The sequence below is a fragment of the Geospiza fortis genome, unplaced genomic scaffold (genome assembly GCF_000277835.1).
Source record: "Geospiza fortis unplaced genomic scaffold, GeoFor_1.0 scaffold1081, whole genome shotgun sequence".
Classification (NCBI taxonomy): Eukaryota; Metazoa; Chordata; class Aves; order Passeriformes; family Thraupidae; genus Geospiza; species Geospiza fortis.
The window spans coordinates 491,492-507,871 of record NW_005054503.1 but is presented as its reverse complement, the minus strand read 5'-3'; the positions used below and the strand labels follow the sequence as shown (position 1 = coordinate 507,871).

The 16,380-nt window shown below is 43.8% G+C and overlaps 1 protein-coding gene across 2 annotated transcripts in view; it reads left to right on the top strand.

Annotated features, from left to right (window-relative positions):
- The first annotated feature begins 5,337 nt into the window (after positions 1-5,337).
- The window catches only part of CDH13 (cadherin 13), a 446,793-nt gene continuing 435,750 nt past the window's right edge, over positions 5,338-16,380 (top strand). Inside the window, exon 1 of one of the 2 annotated variants that reach the window (XM_031063408.1) lies at positions 5,338-5,467. In XM_031063408.1, coding sequence (XP_030919268.1) covers positions 5,423-5,467 — 45 coding nt within the window. In that variant the 5' untranslated portion in view covers positions 5,338-5,422. The remainder of the gene's footprint in view (positions 5,468-16,380) is intronic. The other variant, XM_005428754.2, reaches the window with a different exon arrangement.

The following is a 16,380-nucleotide window of genomic DNA, read 5'->3' as shown; positions in this document are numbered from 1 at the left end:
AACAAGGAGTCATTCCCATAATAATGGCAACCAACTAATGAGCTGCCATGCATCATATTCTCCTTGCACGAAGCTGTAATTGCTTCCAGAACACCTGTATTCAGGCCAGATACAATCATGAGTAGGAGGGAGGGCAAAGGAGCAGTGGTGTTAAAACAAGGAGGGAGAGGCACATGTGAGGAATGGGAACAGATAGCCCAGCCAAGGAGGAGATGCTGAATGAAGCTGTGGCTCACTTTGGGGTTTGCACAATAACTGAGGGTCCCCCAGGAAGGCCACAGGTTCTTTCCGTACACAAAAGAGCCAGTGCCTGAGGCATTTAGCAATTTACAGCTCTGGGTTTGTCCACCTTTATGATCTTAATGGGGTCCCTTTGTGTTGTGTGCCTGAGTTTTCCTTCTGGAACACTGCAAGAATATTTTTCTACACCCCTATGCTGTGGGAAGGACACCTATGCTGATAGCCTGTGAGATCACAGAATTAATTAGGTTGGAAAAGATCTTTGAGATCATCAAGTCCAACCTATGACCCAAAACCACCTTATCAACTAAACAACCAAAACCACCTTATCAACTAAACAATGGCACCAAGTGCCACATCCAGTCTGTTTTAGAGCACCTCCAGGAGCAGTGACTCCAGCCCAGTCCAGAGCCTTTGGATTACTGAAAAGAGGGTAAATAAAGAGGCAGAATTCAACAGCCTGCCCATGGATAGGGGTGTAGGATTACAAGTGGCTGAATTACTGCAGACTATCACTAAACGTGGGAGTTTTGCAGTTGGGGCAAGCTCACAGGACAAGACCAGTTGCTGTGATTCAGCTGAAAGGTACAAATTCATAACAGACATGGGATAAATACCGGCATTATTCCAGGAAACTCTTATATGCTGGAAGTCAGCTGAGGAGCAAGCACTTCTTCCACGAAGGGGCCCAGAGAGAGAAAGGCAATAAAACCAAACTTTTTTTCCACAAATAAGATGCTGTGCCCTACCCAACCCACCACATACCTAAGACTCATTTAATTTCTTTCCTATCTTGGTTCAGATGAAGGTTGAATTAAGGAACAGTTTGCTTCTGGTTCAAGTAAGGGTTGGAAATTTAGATGTACACTGCTGCAAAGTGTTACTCTAGAATGATTTACAAAAACTTGGTTTTAGAAGTTTAACATAAACTTTGTTTATGCTTAAAGGGCTCAGGGATCCAAAAACATGCAAAACCCAAACAACAATAGGTTTTATTCCTATGGGAATTGAAAAATTGGATCCTGTGGTCACAAGAACAGAGATTACTTTGATTATTATTATTATTACTCGTACAGAAAAGGGTGTGATGGTCCCTTAAGGATTTTTCAGAAATGTAAAATTCCTGTTTGACTAACCATTTTTAGTCCTGTTCTGACAATGGAACACACCCTACTTCTTTCCACTGAAGCATCACTTTGTTGTGTTGCCTGTGACTTGCCTGTTAGCACATATGAAAACAAAACCCTTCTCCTATCCCAGAGCTTGGGCTGGGATGTAGGGGAATAGTAGACAAAGCATTCAGAAGCCCCACAGTTTAAGAGAAAGCTGAACTAATGACAAACTTTCTGTTGCCAGTAAGTTCTTCATGTAAGAAAATCTTGTAGCAGTTTGGGGTATTATAGAGGCCCTGGGTTCCTGCTGGAAAACCTCAGGCAGGAAGATGGGATTTCACTCCTCTATGGATTCCAGCTCAATCCAGGTACATTTACTACAACTTCTTGTCCTACTGTCACACCCTCAGTTGTTGCCCAGGGCTAAAACCTTTTCCCAGGCTTAAAGAAAATGCAACCTGGTGAAACAGCCAGGAGTGTAGATTGCCAGTACCATGGCAGGGGAAATTAGTCCCTCTCTCTCATATCCAGGTTTCTCATGTGACCCACTTTAATGAGAAATTAAAGTTCCCTTGTTCTGATAGATTCATAGCAGCTGATCCTCAGCTTTTACAAAATAGGGCAAATCATCTGAAGGTCAAAAGGCATTTCTGGCAGCATGCAGTCACTCCCTCATCTGCTAATGGGTCTGACTCTGAAAACTCCTCGTGTGTTGCAGGCAATTACTACTGTTCACATTAGCTCAGCGTTGGCCCCTGTGGCCAGAGACTGTCAGGGAGAGGGACTGAGCTGATGTGTCAAGTTGCTCCACATTTTATAAGTGAAGAAGATGGCATTTTGTGTCTAAAGACTACAGACCATATCACACCCATCAGTTATCATGGTTTTGGATCAGAAGAGGTCTTGGCAGGAGCTTTCTTTGTCACAAACCAGGACCCTCCCAGTCACTGCCTAAGCTCACTATACATTTTGTGTTGGAAGGTAGGAAAAGCACAGGTCACTGTAAAAGGGGAGGTCTGGACCCTGTCATTAACTATGCTTTAAACCTGGGGCTGTTATTTCTATTACTGTTGCTCCATGGCACCTCAGCTTTATTTCATTTTGAAGCAATGTTGCCTCAAGATGGAGTTTAGAGAGAGCCCACCCTCCACCACCTGCAGTCTTGCCTCCTGTCCAGCTCTTTAGTAAAGATCTATAGAGTTTGAACCTCCTCCCATTACCTACAGCTGAGGCACCATTTATTAATTTCTAATTAATAGCTTACTAGCTCTTCATTAATAAGCTAAGTAGCAGAGAAGACTCTGTGCCTAACCCCAGAAGACACAGCTAGGCTGGGGGCCCACCTGCAAGGGGTCAAACACCTGATTGCAGCAGCTGCCCCCCTCTCTGCTGGGCTCCCCAGCAGCCAGGGCTGTGTGTGCTGGAATTCCCTCAGGTGAGCAGTGCCAAAAAAGCCATTTCCCAGCGTGGCTGGGCCCTGAGGGTGAGGGCGAGTGCTGCCGGCGGGCACAGCCGCCCTCACACTTGGGCGCCATTTTGTGCTAGGCCTTGGCAGTGGCTTATGAAGGGTTAACCCCAGGAATGGTTAATTATTCCTCCAGGAATGGTTAATTACTCCTGTAGGAATGGTTATCACCCTTCCAGGAATCAATAGTTGCCCTTTTAGGGGATAAATAAGAGCAGCTGTGAGTAGGCATCAAAGCAGGAAGGATGGGCCGCAACAGGAGGAAGAAGCTCTGTGGAACTGGAGGTAAAATGTTGGTAAATTTTGTTTTTTATCAAATGTTTTTATCTTTAATTGTTGCTAGAGGTAAATCTTTAATTGTTTCTGGAGATAAAGGGCTGTGGTATATGGCTCAGAGAGCCCCTTGGGGAGGGAAGTCCTGCCCTGTGCTAGGCCGTGGTGCCTGGCTCCTCAGGATGTGGAGGGGTGCCATGGCCGTAGGGATGGCCATGCTCCTGCAGGACCCTTGGGAAAACCTCACTCTCCTGGTTCCCCTCTCTGCCCCTGATGGCCATGATCCTGCAGAACCATTGGGAAAACCTCACCCTCCTCGTTCCCCTCTCTGCCCCTGTGCTGGGATGGCCCCATAGCCATGTTGTGCCTTGTACAGAAAAGAACTGCTCATGTTGGCTCAAGTCTCGTATCACGTTATCCTGCAGTGAATCATCTACCCTATGACTTCTATTTTTTTTTTAAATGAGTCCCTTTCCTGTAAAACAGGATGCAGATATGCCTTTGTTTCTTTCAGCCACCACCTACTTCTGGTGGGTCTGGTAACTCACTCAGCTGTTTGGCACCTGTGGTGGGGTTAGGAATGTCCAAATCCCAGTGCCCCCATACAAAGGCTGTGCACACTGTGGAATGACTGGTGCTGTTTTCTGCGGGATTTGCCCTATAAGCCCCACCCAGCCTGGTTTATAAATTCCTAGCTACTCCTCCTGAGGCTGGGAATTCTACTTGGTGGCAAACTGACTCCCTGAAAGAGAAATGGGAGGTGGCCAGTCATGTATTTCTAGTCATAAAAAGCTCTAAGATTTTTCTTTTTACCCTGCTAAACTGGCTTTCTGCCTATGCCTAAAAAGAAAAAGAAAGCAACCTACCTGATTTTTTTCCTTTTTATGTCTAAGTAGTGAACCTTTTGTGGTTATGTAGAGCATTATTATTGCTGCTGGTGGTTCCTGCTAGGTTTTGTTTGGATTGTATTCCAACTTGAGTATTAATTTAAACTTGTGTGTAATGGAGGTACTGGAACAGAGCTATTGCTGCCTGTGAGGGTTTAGACTTGGAAGGACAGTGTTTTCCCTCAGTTTTGGTCCAGTGGTATGTAAAGGAAAATGTAAGCTCTGAGCAGTAGACTAGCAGTGGTTGCATCAAACAACATTATTCACAGCTGGGAGCTCCTGCTGATGCTGGGGAGCTCAAAGTGGTTGGCAGCTCCTTTATCCCTTCTATCTGCTACCTGCCTTTCCCTCCCCACGTTTCCTCTCATCTCCACCAGCACAGCAGCCACCCGTGGTGGGGCAGAGCAGAAAGTGATGGCAGCTGGTTCTGCTGGATGAGCAAGTGAGGGAAAAACATCACTGATGAGAGCTGAGGAGACTTTTGATCCTTCTAGAAGTGGGGGAAGGGTACTGCTAAGTAACCTTGGTGACTGCCAGCAGACAACTCAGAAAAGGACTGGAGTGTTGTGATACTGGGGAGTGGCAAGGGAGGTGGAGTTGGAAATACACTCAGAGGAATTCATTCCTAATCTTTGGTCCATCTGCCTGTGTTGCTTGCTGGGCTGCAACATAACCAATCCAGGGAAAGCAGGTCCCCTCTTTCAAACAGGAAAACTTTTTCTAATTGGAGGACATGCACCTTTGAAACTCTGTCCTAGATTCTAGTTTGTTGAATTAAAAGCCAATTCTGCCATTACCTGAGCAGTTAATAAAATCTATTGCCTTATGATGCATTTTTTTCTGCAGGCTAGAATGGATCTGTCTTGGTTGTGATTTGTGAGATTGAGGGGAAAACACAAAATATAACCTATATTTCTACTGCACTGAAAAATCTCTCTGAGTTCTCCTTCTAAGGCTTGGAAGTAACCAAAACTGCAGAGGTCATTGTTTTGAATTATTAAATATAAGTTTACCTTATTAACATTTTAATAAAGAGAATCTCTTTGCAGTGGTGCTCAGAGTTGTTCTCATTTCTCTCTGTTCAATTCCATTCTCTAAAAGGGAAAATACTATTGAGATATGTAAAGCATGATGTTAGGTGGAAACTAAACAGAAATACACCAAAGCAAAAATGCTTTCTAAAGGTGCTGTGTTTGTAGAGGTGCTTGCTCAATATGTGTGATGCAAAATGGGGATGCTTTGTGAAGAAATCATCCTTGTAAAGCCATTGGTTCTGGTCATCAGACTCTATCCAATGCTTTAGTGATGATGCTGCTGATCTATTTGGGAAGTTGGCTGGCTCTCAAGGCAGAGTCTCTTCTCAAAGGCTGTTTCACAGTGAAAATATGCTCAGTGCAGCCGAGTGCATGAATGAAAAAGCCTCTGGTACCTTCTAGTCTGGCAAAATGCAGCACAAAACTCAACTAACTCTGTCTTTTCTGCTGTCCCAGGTAAGAAATGTGTGGTTTTTTTCCTTGTTTTCTTTCATCTTTCTGCTTTTGTGCATTTGGATTTGAAAGTATTTGTAATTCAGCTCTGATTTCTGAGTAATTATACATTGCTTGAATTACTGTTTAAAGATGCAGGATCTCTGCTCTAAGCCAGTTGCTAGGAATGCAGGGTCTCATAGCTCCCTGATTTACAATTACAACCAATTTGCTGTGTGATATACAGCATTTTTTTGTTTCCCTTCAGGAAGGGTGGCAGGGGGAATCTTTCAAGTGTCTCGGTTGCAGCTGCAGCAGCAATATTTTCTGTCATATCAAATGCTGCAACTTTGATTTGCCTCTTTTCTCTGTGCCTTGTGCTGGGTAGTGGGTTTATAGACTGTTACAGGCACCTCACATTATTTATTGCCTTTTTTTTAATAATAAAAGAATTAGGGGGGGAGGAATATGGAGGAAAAATAAAATCAGACCTTGCAAAAGGCTCCCTTCGCCGTACTCTCCTGATAGATGTGTAACGCTCCGTTAGTGACTTGCTGTGTAGCCTTTCTCTTATTAAATGTAATAGATCCCCCTCTGCCAGAAAGCAGAGGAAAAAACACCCAGCCTTAAAAACACGGAGCTGCCGGAGCCCCGCTGCTGCTGCCTGTCAAAGCACAGGGACTCGCTGGGCTTTCACTTCTCAGCTGGTCACTCTCTTCTCCTCTCGCTGCTGTCACAGGGCTCACTTTTGGGCAGCTCAGAGCAGGGTTGGAAATCCTTTGTTGTTGTCCAGCTTCAGCGCATTCTCCCTCCTTTTGTCTCAGGGGCTCTGTAAACTTGCGTTTAGTGTCAGTGGGCTGAGATCCTCTGCACCGAGCAGGGATGAAAGTTAATTCCTTTTTGAATCGAGTGGGTTTGTTAACCCTTGGAGGGTTGGTGGGGTTTAGTGTCAAACACGCACTTGGGACTCCGAGTTTGACCCCCCCGTGTCTGTGTAACTGCCTTCTCCAGCAGGCATTTGGTCTGCTAATCCCAAACAGGGCAAAAAGGAGAAAAACGGCGAGGGATCACCACTGGGAGAGCTTTATTGCTAGAGCAGCTGTGCAGAGTGTGAGGAGGAGGAGGAGGCAGTAGGGTGATCCACATGCTGTGATCCACATGCTGTGGATCAAGGTTAGGGCACTCAGGTCCTTGTTTAACCTGGTCAGGAGTCAGGGCAGGGATGTGGGTGGCTGGAGCTGTGGGACAGCGGGAGGCTCCGTGGCTGGATTGGGAGTGAGCAAGCACAAAGGCATTTGGGTGGGTTTGGGATACCAGCCCTGCTCCGAGGAGTGGAACAAATGAAAGCAGCTGCCTTGGGCCATGGGTTTGGTGCCGAGCAGCTTGTGCTGGTGCCACATGGAGAGTTCCTGGCAGGGCCACTCTGCCAGCCAGGGCTGGGCTCCCTGGCAGCATCCCAGGGCAGCCTCTGGTTCTGCCGGGACTGGCTCAGCTGCTGCCCAGGGAAGGTTGAGCTCTGTCCTGTGGGCTGGGGAAACCCAGAGGGCTCCTGGGGACGAGAAGTTGTCACAAGTGGGCTGAGATCCAGCCTGGGCTGGCAGCTGAGCTGGCAGGGGGAGGCAATGCTCAGGGAGCAGAGGGGCTGGGGGAGAGAGAGGGCACAGGCAGTGGAAGGGTAACCTGTGGATGTACTGAACTGGTGCTCTCATCTTGGCTTTGAGACCTCCCATCTGCTTTGCTTGGCTTTCTCTCTGTTTTGAGTATTTTTTTTTTTTGGTACAGCTTCTCCAACATACCACTGAATTAATCAGCTTGAGTTTGGATTTTCTTTAGTGGTCGCTTGTAGGAAAGCAGAATGCATGTTATACAAGAGGATGGACTTCTAGGGCCTATGAAACATAGCTGGCATTTTTTTAACATTCATGACTACTAAAAATTTGACAAGGTGCAGACACCCGATTCTGAAAACACCCTCTGCTCTTTATTGATGACTTTCAGTGGTACTTCAGAGTTTCTCCCCAGGCTGGGCTGAGTTCTGCTGTACTGCAGGGCTGAGCTTGTGGTGCTTTACCCTTGCTTCCAGCTTAAGTGCTCAAATTGCACTCTGCCTTCTTTCTCAGCTTGTACAGCTCTATCTGTCCGTGTCTCTCTCCACCATGTGAGCTTGTGCACATCCAAGTTTACTTTCCAGATCATGTCTAAGAGTTAATGAATTGGGGAATGAATCAGACTGGAATATGGAACTGTATGTAATTCTGTTTGCAGGTCTAGGCTGTTGAGTATTGGCAGGTTAAAGCATGAATTGGAGTGGGATTTACTGAAACACTGTTTGGCTTTTCTCTTTGACACCCCACATACACAACTTTCATGTGACAGGAAAAGTAAACAGAAGAATGTGAGAAACAACATATTAAACAAATGCAGCCATCTGCTTGTGTAGTGGTTGTAACACATTTGGGGATCTTTTTCTGCACGTTTTCTTATTTTCTCCCTTAGGAGTAGCAAGAATGTCTCACATAGTGCCATGCTAGTGGAACCAGAAAGGACCAAGTTTGATAGAATTCTTTCTAAGCAGGTGCAATCTAGTAATCTTCCTGTGGAAGCAGAAGATAGTGATAACTTAGTTTCAAAGTAGTGATAGCAAAGTTTGCAGTGTAGAGAAAAAAGTTTGAGGAAATTCTTTTATGTCAATAGGAACATGGATTGTAAAAGGCTTATTTTGAATGAAAAGCCCATTTCTAAAATTAGTAACTTGGGTTTTGAGCTTCCTTGGTCTGCCTCTAATTCAACTGTGTTTTTCAAGTACCAAAACTTTGCCTTTTGAGGCATTAAAAGGATGAAGATGGAGAAGCACTTTTTCATATCAAAGCAGCTCATTAAGTATGTATGCAAAAACTGAGGTAAACAGGTGAGCAATAAATTAATTTTTCCTTTTGCAAAGATTTAGTCTACACTACTACCAACTGTTCTGTTTTCACCAAGAGGAAAACTGAGCATTAGCTGGAATAAATGAGAGAGATGTTTCAAGTAATCCTTTAATTCAGACTCACCTTTAAAGCTCCAAAGCATAACTATAATATACAGCTTTATTGATCTGAAACTGACAATAAAAACTAAATGTACTCTGGTAGCTTATGCAGTTCACTATACAGGGTACAGTAAGCAGTAAATGCCTACTCTGATTGATAGAATTAAAAATCTGTGTGTTTTATATCTTCCTCAAGGGGTATTTTCTAAAACCTATATACAAAATATTTGTTTTAAAACAAAAGTTGTTCACAGGCTTCCTTTTTTATGTTATGCATTTCATGCAGAGAGATGACTCAAAATTTGTAAGTAAGGCTTACAGGATGAGGAAAAGCTCCCATATTTTTCATAATTTTAACAATAACTGTCACGTTTCACTGGGTTGCAACCCAGTAAATTGGAAAAAATGTGTAGATTTTACAAGCTTGTCATTAGAGTGAATAGAGAAAATTAGCCCTCAAACTCTTCCCCCTAATGCAGAGCTCACACTGCTGCATTCTTAAGCTTTTATTTGTTCAAATTTCTCCAGAAGAGGGCTCCATGCACAGCTTGAAAGGCAGCACCCAGGTATTGAAAGCAAAAGAAATTTAACAGCTTCAGGAAAAAAAAACCAAGTCTTGCTCACAGAAGTGTGTTGATATAACATTGCAGATTATGCTCAAATTCTGACCAAGTATCTCCCTGTTCTGTCATGTCGGTCTTGTTATTTGGGAGTTCTAGAGGAGAAGTCCTGTGGCTCTTTTGCTATATCAGAGTTGTAAAAATGCTTTAAAAATGTTACAGGAACTCAATTGTCAATTACTCTGTATAATTATTTCTACTGATGAGCACTTGTGGGCAGGCTGATGCTTGCTCCCCTCAGTTTCAGGCCATCATTTTTAGCTGTGCAGTCAAAAACCATCTTCCAGTTGCATATCTCATTCACAAGATGGTGTCTCCCAAAACACAGAGCCATTCCAGCAGTTGTGCTGTCCTATTTCTCAAATATTACCTTGGAGGGAAGGCTGGCACTGGTGAATTACAATGGCTTTTGGCTACAGTTCTAACCTCTAAAAATATCCTTTCACAGGACCTGACCACAGCCCTGACTGCTAAGCAAGGGGGGTTTGTTATAGCAGACAAGTGAAAACATGGAAATGCTTCTGCAGTTACGGCAATTAAACCCCACTTTGTGTACCCCCTGAGACTCAATCCTTCAATCTAAACTGTAGTTTAGGTGATATGTTGGGCCCTGCTTTCTGTTTCTGTGAATCAAAACTTCAAAAAGGTTTTCTTAGCATATGTAATACTTGTGCTGTGATCCATTGGGAGTTATTGACTTGGCTTTTAGTGACTTGGCAGCTAAGAAATAGGTATTCCTAAAAGCTGTCTCAGTGCAGCAGGTTCTACTAGAGCCACTTAGATGGCAACAGTGGTGGCCCTTCAAGGAGGTGTGAAGTTCTGCCTTCCTTTTCTTCCTGTTTGCTGCAAGATAAGCAGGCTCTTCCCATTCTATTAATGTGTAAAAGCAAGGCAGATAACAGAGCTCTCAGTGTTCCACTGCTGGAGCTGCATCTCTAATCTTCAGCTGCTGGGTTCCACCTTTGGAACTTGTCAGGACTTGGCCTCAGGTTTCAGAGTTCCTATGACAGCACAAACCTGTGGCAGCAGCTCTTTGGCCACAGGGAGCAACAGGCACAATTTTCTCAGGATTGTCCTGGGGAAGGCTGTGAGAAGATCAGAGAAAATAATTATAAACCAGTATTACCTTAACTGGCTGCACCTGTTGTGAACAGGTAGCATGTTATGGAGATTTCTTTACCAAAGAGTGGTTTCTTGATTGGCCAGTGGTGATGGTGTTTAGATTCAAGGGCCAATTGGTTCCACCTGTGTCGTGGCTGTCTGTGAGGGGGATGAGTTTCTTAATAAGTGTAGTGTAATAAAGTGATTGATCAGCCTTCTGAGAAGCATGAAGTTAACACTAATTATTACCTGGCTGGGGGCCTGTGACGAAACAAAACTTTCTGGAGGATGGAGGCTTCATTCAGTACTTAGAGTACAAAGGTCAGCTTAGCAGTTTTTTTTTTTTATTGTTCCATGGACAGTTACAGGGGCAAAATTCAGTGTTTTAGTGTGTGTCACTGGTATTCCAGCCAGCAGGGACAAGTGTGTCCTGGGGGCCTCAGGCTCAGCTTTGCCAACTGGGAGGGCATTGTCCTGCTCTGCTCTCCACTGGGGTGGCCTCAGCTCGAGTGCTGAGGGCAGTTTTGGTCACCACAATATAACAAAGGTATTATTAAACTCTTAGAGAGTGTCCAAAGCAGGGCAATGAAGATTGTGACAGGCCTTGAGGGGAAGTGGTGTGAGAGTGTCTGAGGGCACTTGGCTTGCTCAGCCTGGAGAAGAGGAGAGACCTCACTGCGGCCACAACTTCCTTGTGAGGAGGTGGAGCAGCAGGCACTGATCTCTCCTCTGTGTGACCAGTGCAGGACCCCAGGGAATGGCCTGAAGTTGTGTCATGGGGGGTCTGGATTAGATATTAGGAAAAGTTTTTCACCCAGAGGATGAAATAGTCTCCCCAGGGCAGTGGTTGCACCACTGAGCCTGAGAGAGCTCAAGAAGAGTTTGGGCAATTCTCCTGGGCACATGGAGTGACTCTGGAGGATGGTCCTGTGCAGGGCCAGGAGTTGGACTCAATGATCCTTGTGAGTCCCTTCCAATTCCACATATTCTGTGACTCTAACTAGAGGTTCATCTGTGCAGGCAAAAAGACAAATCTACAATGTCCACTGGGGAGGAGAAACAGAATGAGAGGCATTTATCATCCTTAGGAGACTAAGTGGGCTATTGCATTTCCCAGTTAACTCTGGATGATATTAGTGGGTTCTTGATCATGGCCATATGGTTGCACTGTGCCCTGCCCTAATCACCAGATGGAAAGGACCAGCCCAGATGGGAGGCTGTGTTTTTCTGTCACTTGATGTGTCCTGCAGCTAACACAATGTTAGTGTACACAAATCAGGAGGATATTAAATGCCAAAGAGGAGAGAAAAATAAGGCTTGCTTTATTAGCCACTGTTTCATTACTTGGAGGTCTTGGAAATTTTCCCACTACTGCTTTTTAAATTTTTTTTTGTGTCTGATGTGGACTGTATTCTCTGTCAAATGGAAGAATCTAATTCTTTGAAAGCCTTACTGTTTCATGTGAAGGGACCTCATTCTGCTCCTATCTTATCCAATATTCTACTGTTTTGCACCGTTACTTTTCTTGGCTAGAGGAAAAAAAAGAAGGATTTTAAGATTTGGTTCGATGGAGCTGGTTAGAACAGTTCTATGAACAGACTAAAATAAATATGAGGTATTAAGAGTGGGGTGAATCTTTTCAGCACACAGCAGTTTTCAGTATCTCTAACCACTTGGAAAAGCTGATTAAGGTGTTTAAATAACTTCTGATATCTCTGAATGCCTGTGTATGGATGTCTAATTTGGTATCTTTATGGGCCTTGTTCTTAGGAAACTGAACATCCATCTTCAAGCTTTTAAAATGTCTTAAAATTGGACACCCATACACAGCTTCCTGAAATTTATAAAATTTTATTACCTAGCATTCCTTAGTCTCCAGCTGAAAAAGGTTTTGCTCCCGAAATATTCATTTAAATAAATAAAAAAAACCCCTACCAAACCACTAATAATAGCTATTTATTTCAGTCTAAATTATTTAATTCTCTTGCTGTGAACAACTAATGCTTAATTCCTTACTAGTAATGGCAATGTATATATTTCTAAAAGTTAATATTTAATTCCCAGGGACGTTGCAGCCTGGTATGTAATGAAGAGCAAATAATTCTTGTGTGGATGTAAGCTGTGTTAACAGTGCAGACAGCAAGTGGGTTTCTAAAAGTTTGCAGAATTTTTAGGATTTTGAGTAATCATGGCAGATGGGCCTTGTGGAATTTGTGTGTAACAAGGACTCAAAATGCTGAAGACCTCAGGTTCTAGGCCATTAAGGTGTCACAGCACCGTTAATGTGGCTGTATGCAAAGAAATATTTATACCTAAAACTGGAATTCAGGACAGGAGATGCTCACTTGCAAATATCTGTACCTGTAAGCTCAGCTTACCTCAGCTGTCACTGTTTGTGTGTTTGTTACCCCTCTCCCTTCCCAGGGCTGGGGGTGAGAGCTCCTTTCCTGCTCCAAGGCAAGGCTGACAAACTTGGCTGGACACTCAGCTGGGGGAGTCCTGATTCCCTGCGTTAATGGCTGGCTGCCACATGGGCAGGAACACAGCTGTGGCACACGTGGAAGGAGCATGGATAACTGCTTATATTGCTTCAAATCAATCCATAAAAGCGTTGACACGTTGAGTTTTGTTCAAACTGCTATGGAGCAAAAAACCCCAAACGTGTTACAAAGCTCTTATCGTGCTGATAATTGGCTCATCTACTTTATAGACACTCAATCTCCTTCTTTTCATCTTCTTGGCATAACTTGGAATTGGGCTTCTATACAAGTTGTCAGTAAAGAGTCCTGGAGTCAAACACAGGGGATTTTGAACCTGTAAGTGTAAAACAAAAGCTGGCAGTTGTCCATGGGGTCACTGTATAAAGGGAGATGTCTCAGCTGCCTGAAATAGGAGTATGATCCACAGCTTGTAGAGACAGCATAAAAGGATAGAGGCAGGGGAATATGATGTAAAGTTTCCCTTCCTTAGCCTGTTACAGTGTTCTTGTGTATAATTGCATTTTCAGCAGTGGGTAACTGCTTGGGAGCAGAGAAAAGCCCAGAAATGGTGTCCCCAGGATCTGTCATTTTCCCATGGACAAACCTTCTTGCTTTGAATTCCTCTGCTGCCAAATAAGGTGTATTTATACACTTCTCTTGAGACACACCTGTGCTGTCCCTGAGGAGCTGCATTTTATCAGACAACAAACAGCTATAACAAAATGTGAGAACTGAACATAGCACTGCTCTGGAGTTGACAAAGCAGGAAATCCAGAGCATCTGGTACTTTGCTCCCTGAGTGAAAGGAGATGGGATTAGGCATTAGAATTGGATGGGCACTTCCTTCCCCATCAAACCCATTGTTTCAGAGCTCTGTCAGAGGAAGCTGAGCAGCTCCAACTGTGCTTTCAGCAAGAACGGATATCTCAGCTGCGGGTTTGAGTTGATCTGTACAGTTAAATAGCCAGCCAAATTAAAAGGTGTTCAGCTTGACCTTCTGCCAAAATAACTGGTCTTGCAATTGCCAGGTAGTCCTGCTTATTATCCAGGTGAAATGCAAAATGAAATACCTGTGGGTAAAGACAAATGGGAATGATATGAAAATAGAACAATACATAAAATTCTGTCTTGGTTTCTGGGTATATTGTTTAGCTTGCTACCTGAAGGTTGTATTTTGTGCCAGGCAAAGTGAATTTATTGTTTTCTAAAATGTTTGTTTTCATAATTCATGATCAGATTTAACTAGGTGGACTCTGAACTCTATAAATCTTGATTTATGGATATTGATATTCCTGTCAATTTACTAATACACAGCTCTGACCTGAACACTAAACTAGTCAGGTGCATGTTTGATAATCTTTCCTTCATAATGGATCATAAAATGGTTTGAGTTGGCAGGGACCTTAAAAAGCATCTCATTCCAGCCATTCTGCCATGAGCAGGGACACCTTCCACTAGACCAAGTTGCTCCAAGCCCTGTCCAGCCTGACCCTGAGCACTCTCAATCCATTCTCTGTCTTGCACTTGGGCTTCTGGACGTGCTTCTGTGCAAAATGTGGCAATATCATTGCAAGAGTCATTATTTGGTGAAACAAAGCTGTAGGGATGGTCAGGAAAGCCTGGAGTAAAGGGAGCACACTTTCTTGCACCCACATTCCCTGTTTTTTGGGAATGGATAAGCCATCCAGTTTTGAAATAACTGTTTTCTTCTGATGTTTTAAAGGACCATGTCTCATTTAAAAATAATAAACAGGAATGCAATCTCCAGTGTTAAATGTCACCAATGGTTTTCCCTAATTGTTGATCTCTGCAGTTTGGTTATCAATGCAGAAATGTGGTGCTTTGTGTGGTGAGGGTATTGATTATTGTAATCTGGAAAAAGAGCAGCTGATAAGTTCACATACCACGTGTTACCGGGAAGTAAGATAAGGATGCTGGGAATAAATAATGAAATTTTGTCTTTTGTGGAAATTCTGGTCTTGCACCTCTCTCAACTTCACTTTTGTGTGTTTGCCATAGCAAAGCACTGCTGCTCACACCAACACAGGAGCAAGTCTCCAGAGGATGTGGATTGATTGCATTGCCCTCCTTTTGTTATCTGGGTGAAGGATGGGGGGTGTCAGTGCCATGTGCATTCCTTCTGTGCACGTACCAGGATGCTTACACAGCTTCTATTGCTGTGATAGCTGAGCACCCTACAAATGGTAATTAATTTATCCTTGCTTCCCTAAAATAACTGCTCAGTTATGACAGGAGCATTATTCTGAAATGGGAGACAGCCTCCAACATCTGCCTGTTTCAATGACTTGAGGTCTGTTATCTTAGGTGAGTAATGATGTCGCCTGCTGTCACTTGGGCTGCTGGTGTTGATTCAGTGGTGGCACTTCATTCCACTCCAGAAAGATTAATTCTGATTGGAGGGAGCCCAGAATAAATTCAGTTTTTAGGCCAATCAGAAGGTGGTGTTTCCGGTAGTATTTTAATAATGCAGCTCAACTTTCAAGAATGTGTAATTAGTTATGATTTGCCAAGGAACTGCCTATCTCTATACTTGCATAGAGAGGAGACTAATAAGATAAAATATAATCATAGCTGCACAGAGCTCTTTAGGCATAAGGAAATGGAGACTCCTTGCTCATAGCTGGTGCTTGTGATGGCTGCTGGCACAATGATCAGCTGGAGCAGAGGAGGAGGATGAGGCTGGCAGTTCTATTTACACTCCAGGCACTTCAGACCACAGCAGTTTGGGGTAGAAAATGGGGTCAGATAATGCACAACCAACTCTACTTGGGTAGGGCAGAGGTTCTGCATCTTGCCACTGCAACAGGAGACACCGTCTCAGAATATTTCTCCTGCCATCTGCTCACTGACAGAGGTTCCTGTCTTCCTTCCTTTCCTCAGTTTGGAGGAGGCAGAGCTGCCAAAATCTTGGGCTGCTCTGGCAGGAGGTGAGCTGATGGTTGTGGCTGTTCCCCCCCCCCCCCCAGGTTTAGCTGCTGGAAGTGGGATGTTGCCAACCTAAAGTGTCAATGTTAGAGAGATGCACCCAAATGTTTGAATTCCTGGGAGCACTAGGACACATGGATGCACCATTTGTTACATGCCCAAAACATGAGAGACTGGCTTTCAACAGTCCACACAAATCCACAAAGTCTTATTTTGCGGAAGAGCTGCTTCTTCCTGTGTGTTTGTCCCTCTGAAATGAGGATTTAGTCTTGCACTTGCTTCCCAATAATAGAATTTTCAAAGCTTTTCCTCCTTCAGGAGTCAAAGGCACACAAGCACAGAACCTGTTTCTTGCTGTGCATGGGAGCTAAACATTGATTATGGGGTGGGTGAAGGAGTTTGTGTAAAACAAGCTGGCTTGCTTGGCTGCAATAACTCATGTTGAACCTGAACTGAATTGTTTCTCCAACTTGTTCTTGACTTCTGATTTCTGCATGCTGTGTGTTTGTGGAGTCTAGCTGGGATATGTAGGAATAAAAAGCCATCGTGCACAGCATGAATGGTTCTCTCTGCCTTACCTTCAGGCTGACTGGAAGCATCAGCATTCCTGTAATTTCCTTGTTCAAATTGCTTTTTTCTCTTTTCTTCTCCATCTGGTTAAAATAATTCAGATAGTCTGAGTGCTTTTAGTTTTTCTACTCAAACTTTCCTCCAGAACTCCTAGTGTTGGGGGAAAGGGTGAATAATTTTTACTACTGTAAA